A 12,004-nucleotide genomic window follows, 5' to 3' on the forward strand; every position below is an offset into this window, starting at 1 on the left:
GCCTCTGTATGGGCCGCCGCGCTCTTCAATTTCGTCTGCTCGAAACCGCTCTGCGGCCCGTTGTCGCGAAGCCTGCTATATGTTGGTTTTTTTTCCCACGGCTTTTGTCTTCCGCACTTATGCGGCACTCCTGCCCGCACACGGGCATGAGATCGCCGAGCAGACAAATGCAGGAACATGTGCAGGAAGGACGGGGAACAGCTACCGCCAACGAAACACGAGAGATGCCCCGGAGTCGGAGACCGCCGCCGCCGCCGGCCCACCCGACCTTGGAGGGCCGACTGCGGCGGCTTGAGAAAGGGAAACGGCGGAGGGAGCGGCTTCAACGGACCTGGGCTTGCGAAGGCTAGCTGCGTGACGTCATGCCGTCTCCTAACTTTTTTTTCCTCCATGGTGTGCACTCTGTGGTGCCCTCACAAACACACCCAGCACTGTGTACCATTTTCAAATCTTGCTGTGGCACCTGGACTATCAAAGCAACCTTTTGTGATTAGTTGAAACAATGTAACCTGGTCACATGAAAGCACTTTATTAGAATGGCGCTTGCTTGCATCATACCATAGATGGGTGCCAAGCAGCAGTATTTAAAGCTTGCTGGCTCGCGAACAGATACCCCCCCCCCACTTCCCACCTCCACTAGTTTGTGTGCTTGCACACAACGTTCCCAAAATAAGACGCAACTTTAAGATTTGTGCATTTCAGAAATTGTTGTTTCAACGCTGGTATAATTATGTTTTCGTCTAGTGTGCTGGCATATGAAAGCTGAAACAGACTTCCGGTGACCACATCCACACATTTATTGAAACAGGTCAAAACAAGCGCTAGGCGCATATAATAAGGCCAGTACAATATTCTAAAAAAATGGAAGGAACGCAAGCACTGAGTCAGTCGCATTCTCTATCCTAAGGCACTTTCTTTGACACTGCAGGTTTCCATTCATACGACGAAAAAGAAACAAAACTCATCATCCCATTGCGACTGAACAGCGTCGCTGTCTCGAGTCATCGTCAGTGTAAGAAAAGACAGATACAAGCAAACACTATGTACACTAAAATACTGCTCTGCCATGTGACGGACAGAGAAGACAAGACATCCTATTTACACTCCAGTACAAAAATAGAAATTTGTGATAAGAGGCTAAGCCGCATTTCCGTTACTATAAAGGCAGTAACTGGAAACGATACATGCACGGGCATAAAAATGCGCTCAGCCTATTTGGCTTTCAAATCAGTTGCTACGGGCAAGCTCCCGAGCTATTTCATTTTCTTTTTTTTTACCCATACAATTATCACCGTACAAGATACACCATCTAAAACCGGGAGATGAAGGTCGTGCGAACCAATCCCATCTTGTCTAAGTTGCCCTCGAGTAAAATAAGATTACAAAAGATAACCTTAGAGCTGATCAGTAGCTTGGCACACTGAATTTTTACACAGTAAGGAAAGTAGATGCAGATGGTGAATAAGTACTTGCGGAACCATTTTTAACTGCATCAGTGAAAGAAAATAAAGAATAAATTTATATTTTTACGTGGTTCCAGAACAATAATATCCTTGAAAGGAGTCTGAGAAAATAGAGAGAAAAAACAAACAAAACAAAAGCTTCTGTTGTAAATAGCCATTTTCCCGCCAACCTCCTCATCTCTGCTTGTAGATTATTGCGCAATGTCGAGAAACGAAGAAAATATGAAATGATGGAATGTTTGGTACTTGTGATGTTCGATCGTAGATTGCAAAATTTGATGACCAGTATGAGCCTGCATTTGCAAAAATACATTTTCTTCTCACCATTTCTCACAATTTTTCAGGCTATTTTAGGTAGTACCTACCAATAGGAGCACTAGTATTCCTACCAGCTGATATCATTGAGTTCCGAGTAGTGCAAATAAAATTCATGGCGCAAACACTTCCTTTCTGATGGTTGCATTTCACAGTACACAACAATGAGGTACAAATGACACAACAGGGAGTAAACTTGACACTAGGGGACACTCGCTAACACAACAAGGTAAACGAGGGGAAATATCTAGGGCTACAAAGTGACACTGTAGTCATAAATGCATCAACTGGAACACAAGTTTCTGTCATAATGAACAAGATAACACCGGCGGGAACATTAAAAAGCGCTCAAGACAGGCACAACTAGAGAAGCGCTGTCACTTGGCTCGTGGTGATTTCCATTTGTTAAGCAGCAACAGCAAAAAATATGCCCCACTGGAAAACAGCATCTATGTGGACTCCAATTCTCAGGCAGCCGTGCGTGGTAGCTTTCACAACAGGTCATGCCGCAAGGACAACTTCATTCTCCTCACGTGAGCCTGATAAGTGACTAAGACAAGCCGCTGGGTTGCTATGCTGATATGCAGTCTCCGTTAGATGGCTGTGTTCACATTAGGAGTAAGCACAGCCACATAGAAAGGAAATGCCGAAAGCTAATGCAGTTGGACACCTCAAATGTTGCATGTGTTTCAGCTATAGGACATTCATTCACATCGAAAAATTTGTTTTACATATGGTAATGATTCAAAGAAAATACTCATAAATTGTCCTAAAAATATCAAAGAAAATACTCATAAATTGTCTTAAAGATATTTTAACGGCCAACCAGATCTGAATCAAAATTGACACGAAATATTGAGGATAGTGTAAAAAGACCAGGAAGCAGACAGCAGCCCAGCACAAGGGTTTCATAAACAAACTAGTCCAAGCCATTCACCTTAAGTTGCAAGCATATGGCCTTTAGACTACCACCAGAGATGCCACAAAGGAAAAAACAGAGCAGCAGCTGCGTTACGAGCAAAAGCGCAAAGTATAAATAAGCCTACTTGATCCGCAAGCTCACCGGCTGGCGATAAAACACTGTGGCCTTGTGTTAATCCTTGGAGGTTCACTTGCACGTCTAACTCTGAGGCTGTGAGTAGCGAGGTAGCCAACAATAACTGCAAAAGCAGCAGTAGCAACAATAATGGCAACAAAAAAGCTAAAAACAGTGGGCTGTGCTCAGCACATACCCGCTCATAGGGACCGACAGGCAGTGACGCAAAGTTGCGCACTGACCCGTAGTAAAAGTTAGCCTAATTGCAATCGTGGTCAGAGGTTATTGCCCAGGCAGTAAGTATAAACAGCACAGAGTACATGGGGTGTTCAACTGCATCGCAATGTTATTGCGTGTAGACCGGGATATGACACCGCACGCTGTACAGATGTACAAAACTAACAGCAAACAGATTGTTTTTAAATGCACTAAAACAGCCTAGAGACATTTCAGAGAGTAACTAGTATCGTTGTCTCAATGTTCGTTATCAGGATTGTTGTTGCCGAACTGCAGGGGTTGCTTCCCGCTCGACACGAGACTTCAATGAGGACGGAAGCCCTTGGAAACTTCTGTGCACGGCGAGTAATGGGCGGGAGATACGAAACCCGGATCACTCAAGGTAAACTGGCACTAGCGGAGGATCGCCGCGATCAAAGGCCATTAACAATCACGGCCAATTCGTACGAGCCAGTTGGTACAAAAAGGAGGGCAATACAAGAATGACTGAAACATAATAATGAAGAAGCAGCAACAAGAACAACATGTCCTAGCGCTGTGCACTATAGACAAACAACACACCACGGTCACGGGGACCATTCACCACCAGCAGTGGACAGCGGTCAAGTCACTCTCCCATGGGTGGTTCTCCGAGGCAACCGTCGTAGCGGCTCCCAAAAGTTTTGAGTCTGCTTCGATGACGTGGTGGCGTACCAAAAACAAAACAAAAAATGGAGCATCGAACATCTATCGAACTGACGCGAGTGTCTGAACAGGCTAAAACAAGATGAGGCGGGCACGGTCGTCGGAGAAATCGGGCGCGCAGTCCGCCCTTGGTGGGGGGGGACCGAACGAGGGTGGTAAGTGTGCAGCAGCCCCTAAGAGTAGAAGGTGAGGACGCTGGTCTGGTTTCCTCGGATCAGCAGGAAAGGCGGCAGGTCTCTGGTCAGCGTCTCCAGCCAGGCCATGTACATGGACGCTGAACAGGTGCTCTTGCGCGGCATTGGAAGCGTCCTGTCAGTACGACAGTGGGGAAAGGGCAGAGACATTGGAGCAGTTAGTTGGGCCTCCTGTAATGCTACACTGCTTCTGACTGCAAAACATATTGCAGATTCTCATGAGTGCCAAGTGTGGACTCACACTGGTGCAAGCTACATGCGGTCCTTGGGTGAACAGTGATGAGCGCTCAATACAGCATCACGATGATGCCAGATTGCTTAAAACTGAACATTCCGGCACATGCAATTCCACAAAAAAATTCGTGGAGCAATCATAATTACCGCTTACTACTCCACAGAAAGCTGTGGGTGGTGGCATACTCAAAATGTCTCTATTTTTACGGTGGTTCCTATCAGACTGGTATTATTGATGTTTGAAGGTAAAAACAGATAAATCGCAGACAAAAAGCCATCGGGCTATGTGACTAGAGTTCAAAGCACTTTCGAATCAAACCGTATGTTTGTTCTTTTTTATTGAACAAACACCTTGCATGCGTGCATGTATACCTATCTTTTACTCCGGCATAAAACTAATTAAAGAATGCCCACAGCACAGGAAACAAGAAACACAGCTGTGCCTGCAATGGTAAATGCTAAACGTTCTCCAGCATTGACTTCCTTCACAGTGGTTCAAAATGCTCACCGCAGAAAAGCCTTGGAATGTGTATTGCAGTAGAAATACAGCAGCTGCAATTACTCACATGGCGACCAGGGTGGCGTTCTTGGAATGCTTCTGTAGCAGCTCACGAAGACGCAAGTGCCGATATGTCTGTAATGTACAGAGCATACAGAATACAATGTCAAGGTTCTTTTCTTTCTGCACCCCTGTAGCAAACAGAGGCAAGTGGCTACATAAAAGCCCTTCATGCATTGTTAGATTCTAAGAAATGCATTCCCATTAGCACTCCTTATATATGTGTGTGGCTGTTGTGTGGCTCCCGCAGTGCAGTGCATGCTGCGGTGCATGCACTGCAATCAGCAAGAATGAAAAGGCTATCGATGAAAACAAAACTTCGCCTGCCGGAAAATCCATATGTCATTTGATTTCACTTACTGCAATTACTAAAGATGTCTGCAAAACAGTTTGAATTCCAGAAGAGCTATCGTAATCACGAAAAAAAAGATTGGTTTTGCACACTACACTTGTTTTCTTATTTCAGCATGCAATTCTACGAACTTCTTAGAATATCTGGTTTATTGTAATGCAGGCTCAACCCTATCACTCATCACCTACAGTCGGTGATATGAGCACTATGGCCTGGCCATTGGCACCATGTTGTACTGAAACTATAATTTTATGAAAATGTCACCCACCCTCAGAAGAAAAATTCCCATTCCACAGTACTCATCACGATATGGAGCGTATTTAAAATAAAGTGAAATGAAAAGGTCTGTAGTGTGCAAACAACACAAGCATACTATAAGTCAAACTTTGCGTTTAATAATAAAGATGTGGCCTGTATGGAACACCTCAGTGCAATGAGCGAGTAACTTAGGAAAAGAATCTGTGTTATGTTTCTATTGAGGCGATATTTAAACTGCATGTGGGTTATTTTCACAACCAGTAAATTTGTGGGGTAACGAGAAGAAAAGGACCCACCTTGTCCTTGAGCGCGAGCATCTCGGAGTCGGAGATCTCCAAGGGATCGTGCTCCACTTCGTCATCATCGTCCGTCCGGCGCCACTTGCGGACCAGCTCTTCGAACTCCCGCTTGCTGTGGGGGGTAGGAAGACAGCGGCAGGGTGATGAGTGACCATACAGTGGACAGAGCAGCTCCAGTCAGCTCTTTTGTTTAAGCCTTTTCAAGGTGACAATGAGAGAGGCCTGGATTGTGTAGAAAAGGTGCGCATTTACTGCAGTTGTGAGGCTTGAATCGGACGAAGTGACTTCAGTTGTCCCTTACATCGAATCTCCAGGCCACAGTGCCAACTCCAAGAGGCTATGCAGTGTGCTCTCTAACCAGTCTAGTGCACGCTGAGTGACCCCTGGAGAGCTATTAAGAGTTAACCTAAACTTTGTGATAAAAGCCCTTAGCAGGATGCTACGCATGGTCACTTCACCGACGTGTTCATCGCTCTGAAAATGTATGTCCTGTACAACACTTGGCGACATGGTGAGCCTGAAGCTGGATCCTTCAGAGGCACCACGGCACCATATGTGCTCACACTTACCACGAAAACATAAGTCTTTAAGCAACTGCAAAGTACTCTATAACTAAATGCTTTCCCTAAGAAACCTGTCCTCTTTTGTGGCCATTTATTCATTAGCCATTTCACGGCGTTTCCCATACATGTCATTTATGAGATGGTGGTTATGAAAGTAGCCACCCATACACGTGCACTAGAGATGGCATTAAACTAGTTTGCAATTACGTAACAGTAAAATTGATCACAGTGTGAGCCTGTCCATCACGTGTTCGTTTCACATCTGCTCTGTGGTGCTCTTCCACTCGGGCAATTGGGAGCAATGCTCTTTCTTGACAGCACTACACCAATGCTAGCTTTATTGATTTCTACTGCAGAGCCAAAAAAGGCTTGATGAACTCATACCTGCCAGGTTCGCCGAGATGGCATTAGGGAGATCTGTCCCGGGGGGGAGGGGGGAGGCGCAGGAGGAGGGATACAAAAATTAGTAGCAGCAGAATGAAATAATTTACATTTACGTGCATTTCTAATTTAGATTTAGTTACAACGGAGTAGGAGCTGAACTGTTTCGTCCAAACTACTAGCAAGCTACACGACTGTTCAGCTGCTAAATCTTCGATGCGGCTGACGTCGCCTTTTTCAAGAAGCCCTAGGAATACTGCCGAGCATAACAATGTTCGTTCCATCTACGCTTCGCCACAAGAACGCGATTGAACTCGGATTGTGCGAGAACTTGATGCTCGGAACTGGGGGCAATTTTGTTTTACCATGGTGAACTGCCTCTCGCATTCAGCGTTTCTGTGGTACTGACCAGTTCAACTTGCACGCATTGCCAACTATGCTTTGCAAGATATTACGATGTCCAGTGGTGTAGGATGCGATTGGGTTGTCAGGTAGCTCCAGCGCAATGTGGCTAGACTGGGGAAAAAGGTTTAGCCAAACACGGGTGTGTATTTGGGAGATTTTTGTTTTGACCGTACAATCGTACAAAACAATCAAAATCCGGGAGTCCCCCGGATAATTCGGGAAACCTGGCAAGTATGTGAATTGTAAGCCATAGCTACACAGGACACCTGCAGAAAAATGCAGGTTGCAAAAGTGTCAAACCTGGATTCAGCCGGAGGCCGCACAATGTCAGGAATCACCGTGACGTCCGAGTATTCTATCCGGAACTTGCTCAGAAGTGACGCCATGCTGTGAAAAAAAAAAAACCAGCACAGGGCACATTCAGATACAAAGTATGCAGGGCAGGGCCTATACTTTTCCCATAAACCTGTCTGCCTGTCTGCCATCAACCTGATGCAAATCTGACAGAGATATCCCCAATTAAAGTGATGTACGCTAATAACGGGCAAGCATGCTTCTCTATACCATCGATTCGGATTGGAAAAAACTGCCTTTACCACAGACAAAAAGATTCGAATTATATGTGAAAATGATTGTAAAGGACAGAGTACAGTAACCCTGCATCGAACAGGGGCAGATGTGAACAATATCCTTATCCTAGTAGTAAAGCTATTTGTAGTGTGCACTAAGGCTTTTATAAACAAGCGGAAATTTCTTGATCAGTTAACCAGTGCCTGATCTGTTATGTGAATGATCTACGGGGCTACACTGTTGATTGATTGATTGATTGACTGATTGATTGTAGGGTTTAACGCGCCAACGCTATGCAGGCAATGAGGAGCCCCGTAGTGGAGGGCTCTGGATTAATTTTGACCACCTGGGGATCTTAACGTGCACCGAAATCTCGCACACACAGGCGTTTTTGCTTTTCACCTCTATCAAAAAAGCGGCCGCTGCGGTCGGGAATCAAACCTGCGTCCTCTTGCTCAGCAGCACAATGATCTACGCTGTCGTTTCATTAGTTAAGGCATTACAACATATTCGCCTGCCGCAGTATCCGCCATTATTGTCAAGTGAACTTCACCACCTAAACTGTTATTTTATCATGGCTTTGATTATCGAGGAGTTACCCTAAATCCTGCAAATTTGTGGGCATCGAGGGTTCGACTTGCAGCTGTTGACAATTCACGCAGGGCACTGACACTTACATAAATAGAATTTTAAGAACAGTGTTAGCAAAGAGCCTGGGATCTTTGAAGCAAAAGTGCCTGAACCACTACGTGCGAAATGGTGGTGCTCCTCAAAGGGCCTGCAGGAGTAGTGTGAAGGAAGAAGTGCTCACTTTCGCTGTTCCCGATCCAGCTCTTCCTTCTTGTTGGCCAGGGAGAAGACACGTAGCTTGCAGCCACTCCAGTTGTTGCGCGTACTCAGCAGGTACGGAATGAGCATCGTCAGGCCTACGTTATACGCCATCCAGAAGAAGGAAAAGAGAGGACAGGCAACACTCGTTAAAGGAGCCATGAAGAGAAAACAAAAGTTTGTTTTATTCGAAAGATTAGGTGTTTCATAGTACCCCAAGCGCTTTCCCGGAAGCAAATGATGCTTTATTCACTGAGAAATAAGGCAATTTAAGCCAAAATTTTAAATCTCCCGCTAAAATTGAACATTCCGTGACGTGTACAATGGCGTCATAGAGCCGGTCCATGAAACAGATACTTAGTATGTCGACTCCATATAGCACCCACACGCGGGAGTCGATCGAGACGGCGGCCATTTTAAAAATACTAGTAAAACCTAGTGCACCCGCAGCCCTAGTCATGGAATCGCCTGATCCGGAGAACAAAACTCTCGCCGAGGAGCTCGGGCTTGCATTTAACAACCTCACACCACAAAAACGCTCAATGCTTCTAAGTGCACGAGCGGCAAGAGTTGTGGGATACGCGGTGGACGGGAAAGCGACCATTCCGCGATAGCCACAACAGACGAACGCCCAGCCGTCGGCACCGCTGCCTCGTCAGCCCCGTCGCGACGGACGAATATAGACTGGTACGTATGTGCCGTATTTTGATTACGGTTAATAATAGTTCAATTTCAGTAGCAGTATCACTTATGCCAGTTGGCCGGTGTCGTGTATGGAAAGCCGTTCGCGCGAGCTCTCTGCTTCGACCAGAAAGATACGAACGTCAATGCGCGGTGTTTACGGCATTTTTTTCCCCAAGGTCAGAGCGATTTGACGAAGTCGGCGACGAGCGCCAGCATGTCCCAGGAGTGAGCTAACGTAAGGGTCCCTGCCGTAACTGAACAAACTGAAGTTTTCAGTGGTTGTAAACTGGAAACGAGCTCGTAACGACAGCAGCAAGCCAACACCATTCGAAACTTACGCGACGACTGGCACTATCTCGTCGCTTCTTGCTGTTCCTTACTCCCCTCGTTTCTATTTTTACCTTTGCTGGTTGGCGATATGACGGCCAACCTCCTGTGAAGGGATTACGATACGAAGCAAGGTCGTGGCTGTGCGTGCTGGAACGGTTCGTTGGCCCCGAAGAGCCTCGAACCCGAAAATTCGTCTGCGCGACGGCGAGATGTCGAGCTCGGCCGCGGCGCTAGTTTCGTACGCATTGGCGCACACGCTTGCGAGTTCGTTCGGACCTTCAACCGTTTACTCCACCGTTCTTTGTCATAAAAAGAATGTGCAGTATGTTTCACGGGCATTTAGCTCGCTATGCAAGCTGTAAGCCCTGCCTAACATGCGTTTGCTTTTGCCGGCCTCCGCCAATCGCAGAGCTTAGCCCATGTGACGGCATAGGTTCTGTTGCGGAAAATTAGCTGGTGGGTCGCATGGTCATTTCCTTTTTTCCTAATTATGTAGCTTATTTGAGCGAAGTTTGCGTTATAAGTGGTGTCGCTATGGTTCTAACGAGGCAATCTTTCGAATGAACCAAACTTGTGTTTTCTCTTCATGGCTCCTTTAAGGGCACTGGTATCAACACAAGAATTTGTTTAAATGAGCTACTACGTGCCCAGCGGATTTGATGTAAGCTACCTTGCATGTTTTTTACTTGCGTGATTGCTGAACAACCCAGTGTATGGACCTTTTATATGCCAGCCCATCTGCCTAGATCTGCATGAACTGCGAAGTTGCATCAAAGTTCATATGGAAGTTGCAAATGTCCCATCTTCAATCAGCAGCGTCAAAATATAAGACGCTTAGTCTACATCAGTGTCCCGATTGTTTTGCATTTCCCAAATACTGTTGTGATGCGTCTAGATGGAAACCATGCTCTTTTCCATCATTTTTCGCTCCGACTATTCTACCTGTTGCCAGCAAAACAGAGCACCCCAATCAGCAAGACTGAGTGGTACAGTGTTTAGAAGTTCTCCCCGTAACCATCATAGAGGCACTGCGCCAATGCTGCTATGCCAAAAACAGCACGCAATATTCATCATGTGCATTGGTCCCATTGCCACCACGAGTTTAACCTTTCCAATCGCGCCCGTATACACCGTTTGTCCACATGGAGCGACTGCAGGGGGTGGCACTGCCCCTCACCTCCGTCGTCGTAGAGCCACCAGACATCGATGGTTCCCTTCTTCTGTTTGCGCAGGAACTGGTTGATTGAGAGGGGCAGCTCCTTGGGCTCCTCGGGCGTCTCCTGGGGCATCACGTTCACCACCACAGCGGCGTGCTCGGCCTCAGCCAGGGGCGCCTTCTCCACCGCATTGCCCTGCTGTCCCGCAGCACGGACCATGTGCGGTGTGGACGGCGGCGATGGCTCCCGGGAGCTGCCGCCTGCAACATCGAGCCAAGACGAAGCCGCACTTCAAGCCAAAGCAAACAGAGTAAATCAGGTTCACTACAGAAGCTTCAGGCACACCGGCAGAATGATAAAAGTGCGCAAGGTGCTCATCAGCCTCTCATTTGCCTTGAAACCTTGGGGCTTTAGACACAGAAAATAACGGAGGGACAGGTACCACAGTAAGTGCAGCTGAACCTTGCGTATTCAAACTCCAAGGGGACAGAAAGTCTTTTCAAATTATCCGGAATTGGCAGAAGCTGGTATGGTTAGCAGTACAGCATGCAATACCAACATTAGAAACACGTGTGCAATAAAGTAGGCCATACAGCACATTCCTAGAAGCACAGCTTTAATAATTATGTACTCTGTTACACACATACTCGAATGTTAGTTTAACATGGCAATTTAGAGAAGTAGGCTGTTTGAAAGGGTGCCCCTGCCACAGGTCTAATATTTTTATCTTGTGTTTTTTGCAGAAACTTACGCAGAGCGGCATATGCTTACAGGCTTACGGGGCCTTCATTGCTACAGCGGCCAGTGACACACTGAATTTGGCATTCGCAGCCCGCACATAAAGCAGTCTCTAGAGACAGGCAATCTTATTTGAATTACCCGTAGTGCATTTGAGGTTCAAATTAAAAAGAGGAAAACTTTTTCATGCAAATACACATTGCTTTGCCGGGACCAATGAGCCAATTTGTATTACCCATTGGTTCAAATTATGTGATTTTCAATTAGAGGTTCAACTGTACAAAGACAAGTCCACGCATTCAAGTAAGTAAGAGAGCAACACCGGCTACAAATATTTGCAATCCACATGAACAGGGTGCTTCTGAATGCACTGCACAGTGCCAACAGTTTCAACGAAAAATTGCGCCCACCTCCCCACGAGGGGAACCCTGTGTAGATGCGACGCATCGTGGGGTTCACTTGGTGTTTCCGTTGGATTGATTCTGAAATCGCGTGAAACGTGTCGGGAACGCGTGTGATTATTATGTTTTATGATTATTATTATGGTTTATTGGCCAATCTTGGTCAATCTCTCTAAGTGGTATGCTTGGGGCTTCGCTGTCGCAACGACCTTTACTCCATCATTGTTGCTGTAAGTGGAAGCTTCTTTTCTTTTATTGCAAGTGTTAATCATTGCCCCATCATGCGTTGTATCAGTAGCTTCTTGACGTAGTTTGA

General features: G+C 46.2%; 1 protein-coding gene across 1 annotated transcript in view; it reads right to left on the reverse strand.

The window, feature by feature from the left end:
• Positions 1-773: 773 nt before the first annotated feature.
• Ncc69 (sodium chloride cotransporter 69) overlaps positions 774-12,004 on the reverse strand; it is a 109,541-nt gene continuing 98,310 nt past the window's right edge. The window contains exons 19-24 of the mRNA XM_077699367.1: positions 10,570-10,809; positions 8,362-8,476; positions 7,281-7,367; positions 5,629-5,743; positions 4,730-4,797; positions 774-4,044 (exon numbers count right to left, since the gene is read on the reverse strand). Coding sequence (XP_077555493.1) covers positions 3,909-4,044; positions 4,730-4,797; positions 5,629-5,743; positions 7,281-7,367; positions 8,362-8,476; positions 10,570-10,809 — 761 coding nt within the window. The 3' untranslated portion in view covers positions 774-3,908. The remainder of the gene's footprint in view (positions 4,045-4,729; positions 4,798-5,628; positions 5,744-7,280; positions 7,368-8,361; positions 8,477-10,569; positions 10,810-12,004) is intronic.

This window comes from Haemaphysalis longicornis, unplaced genomic scaffold, assembly GCF_048455015.1.
Source record: "Haemaphysalis longicornis isolate Haplotype H1 unplaced genomic scaffold, Haemaphysalis longicornis Haplotype H1 scaffold_2, whole genome shotgun sequence".
NCBI classification, from domain to species: domain Eukaryota; kingdom Metazoa; phylum Arthropoda; class Arachnida; order Ixodida; family Ixodidae; genus Haemaphysalis; species Haemaphysalis longicornis.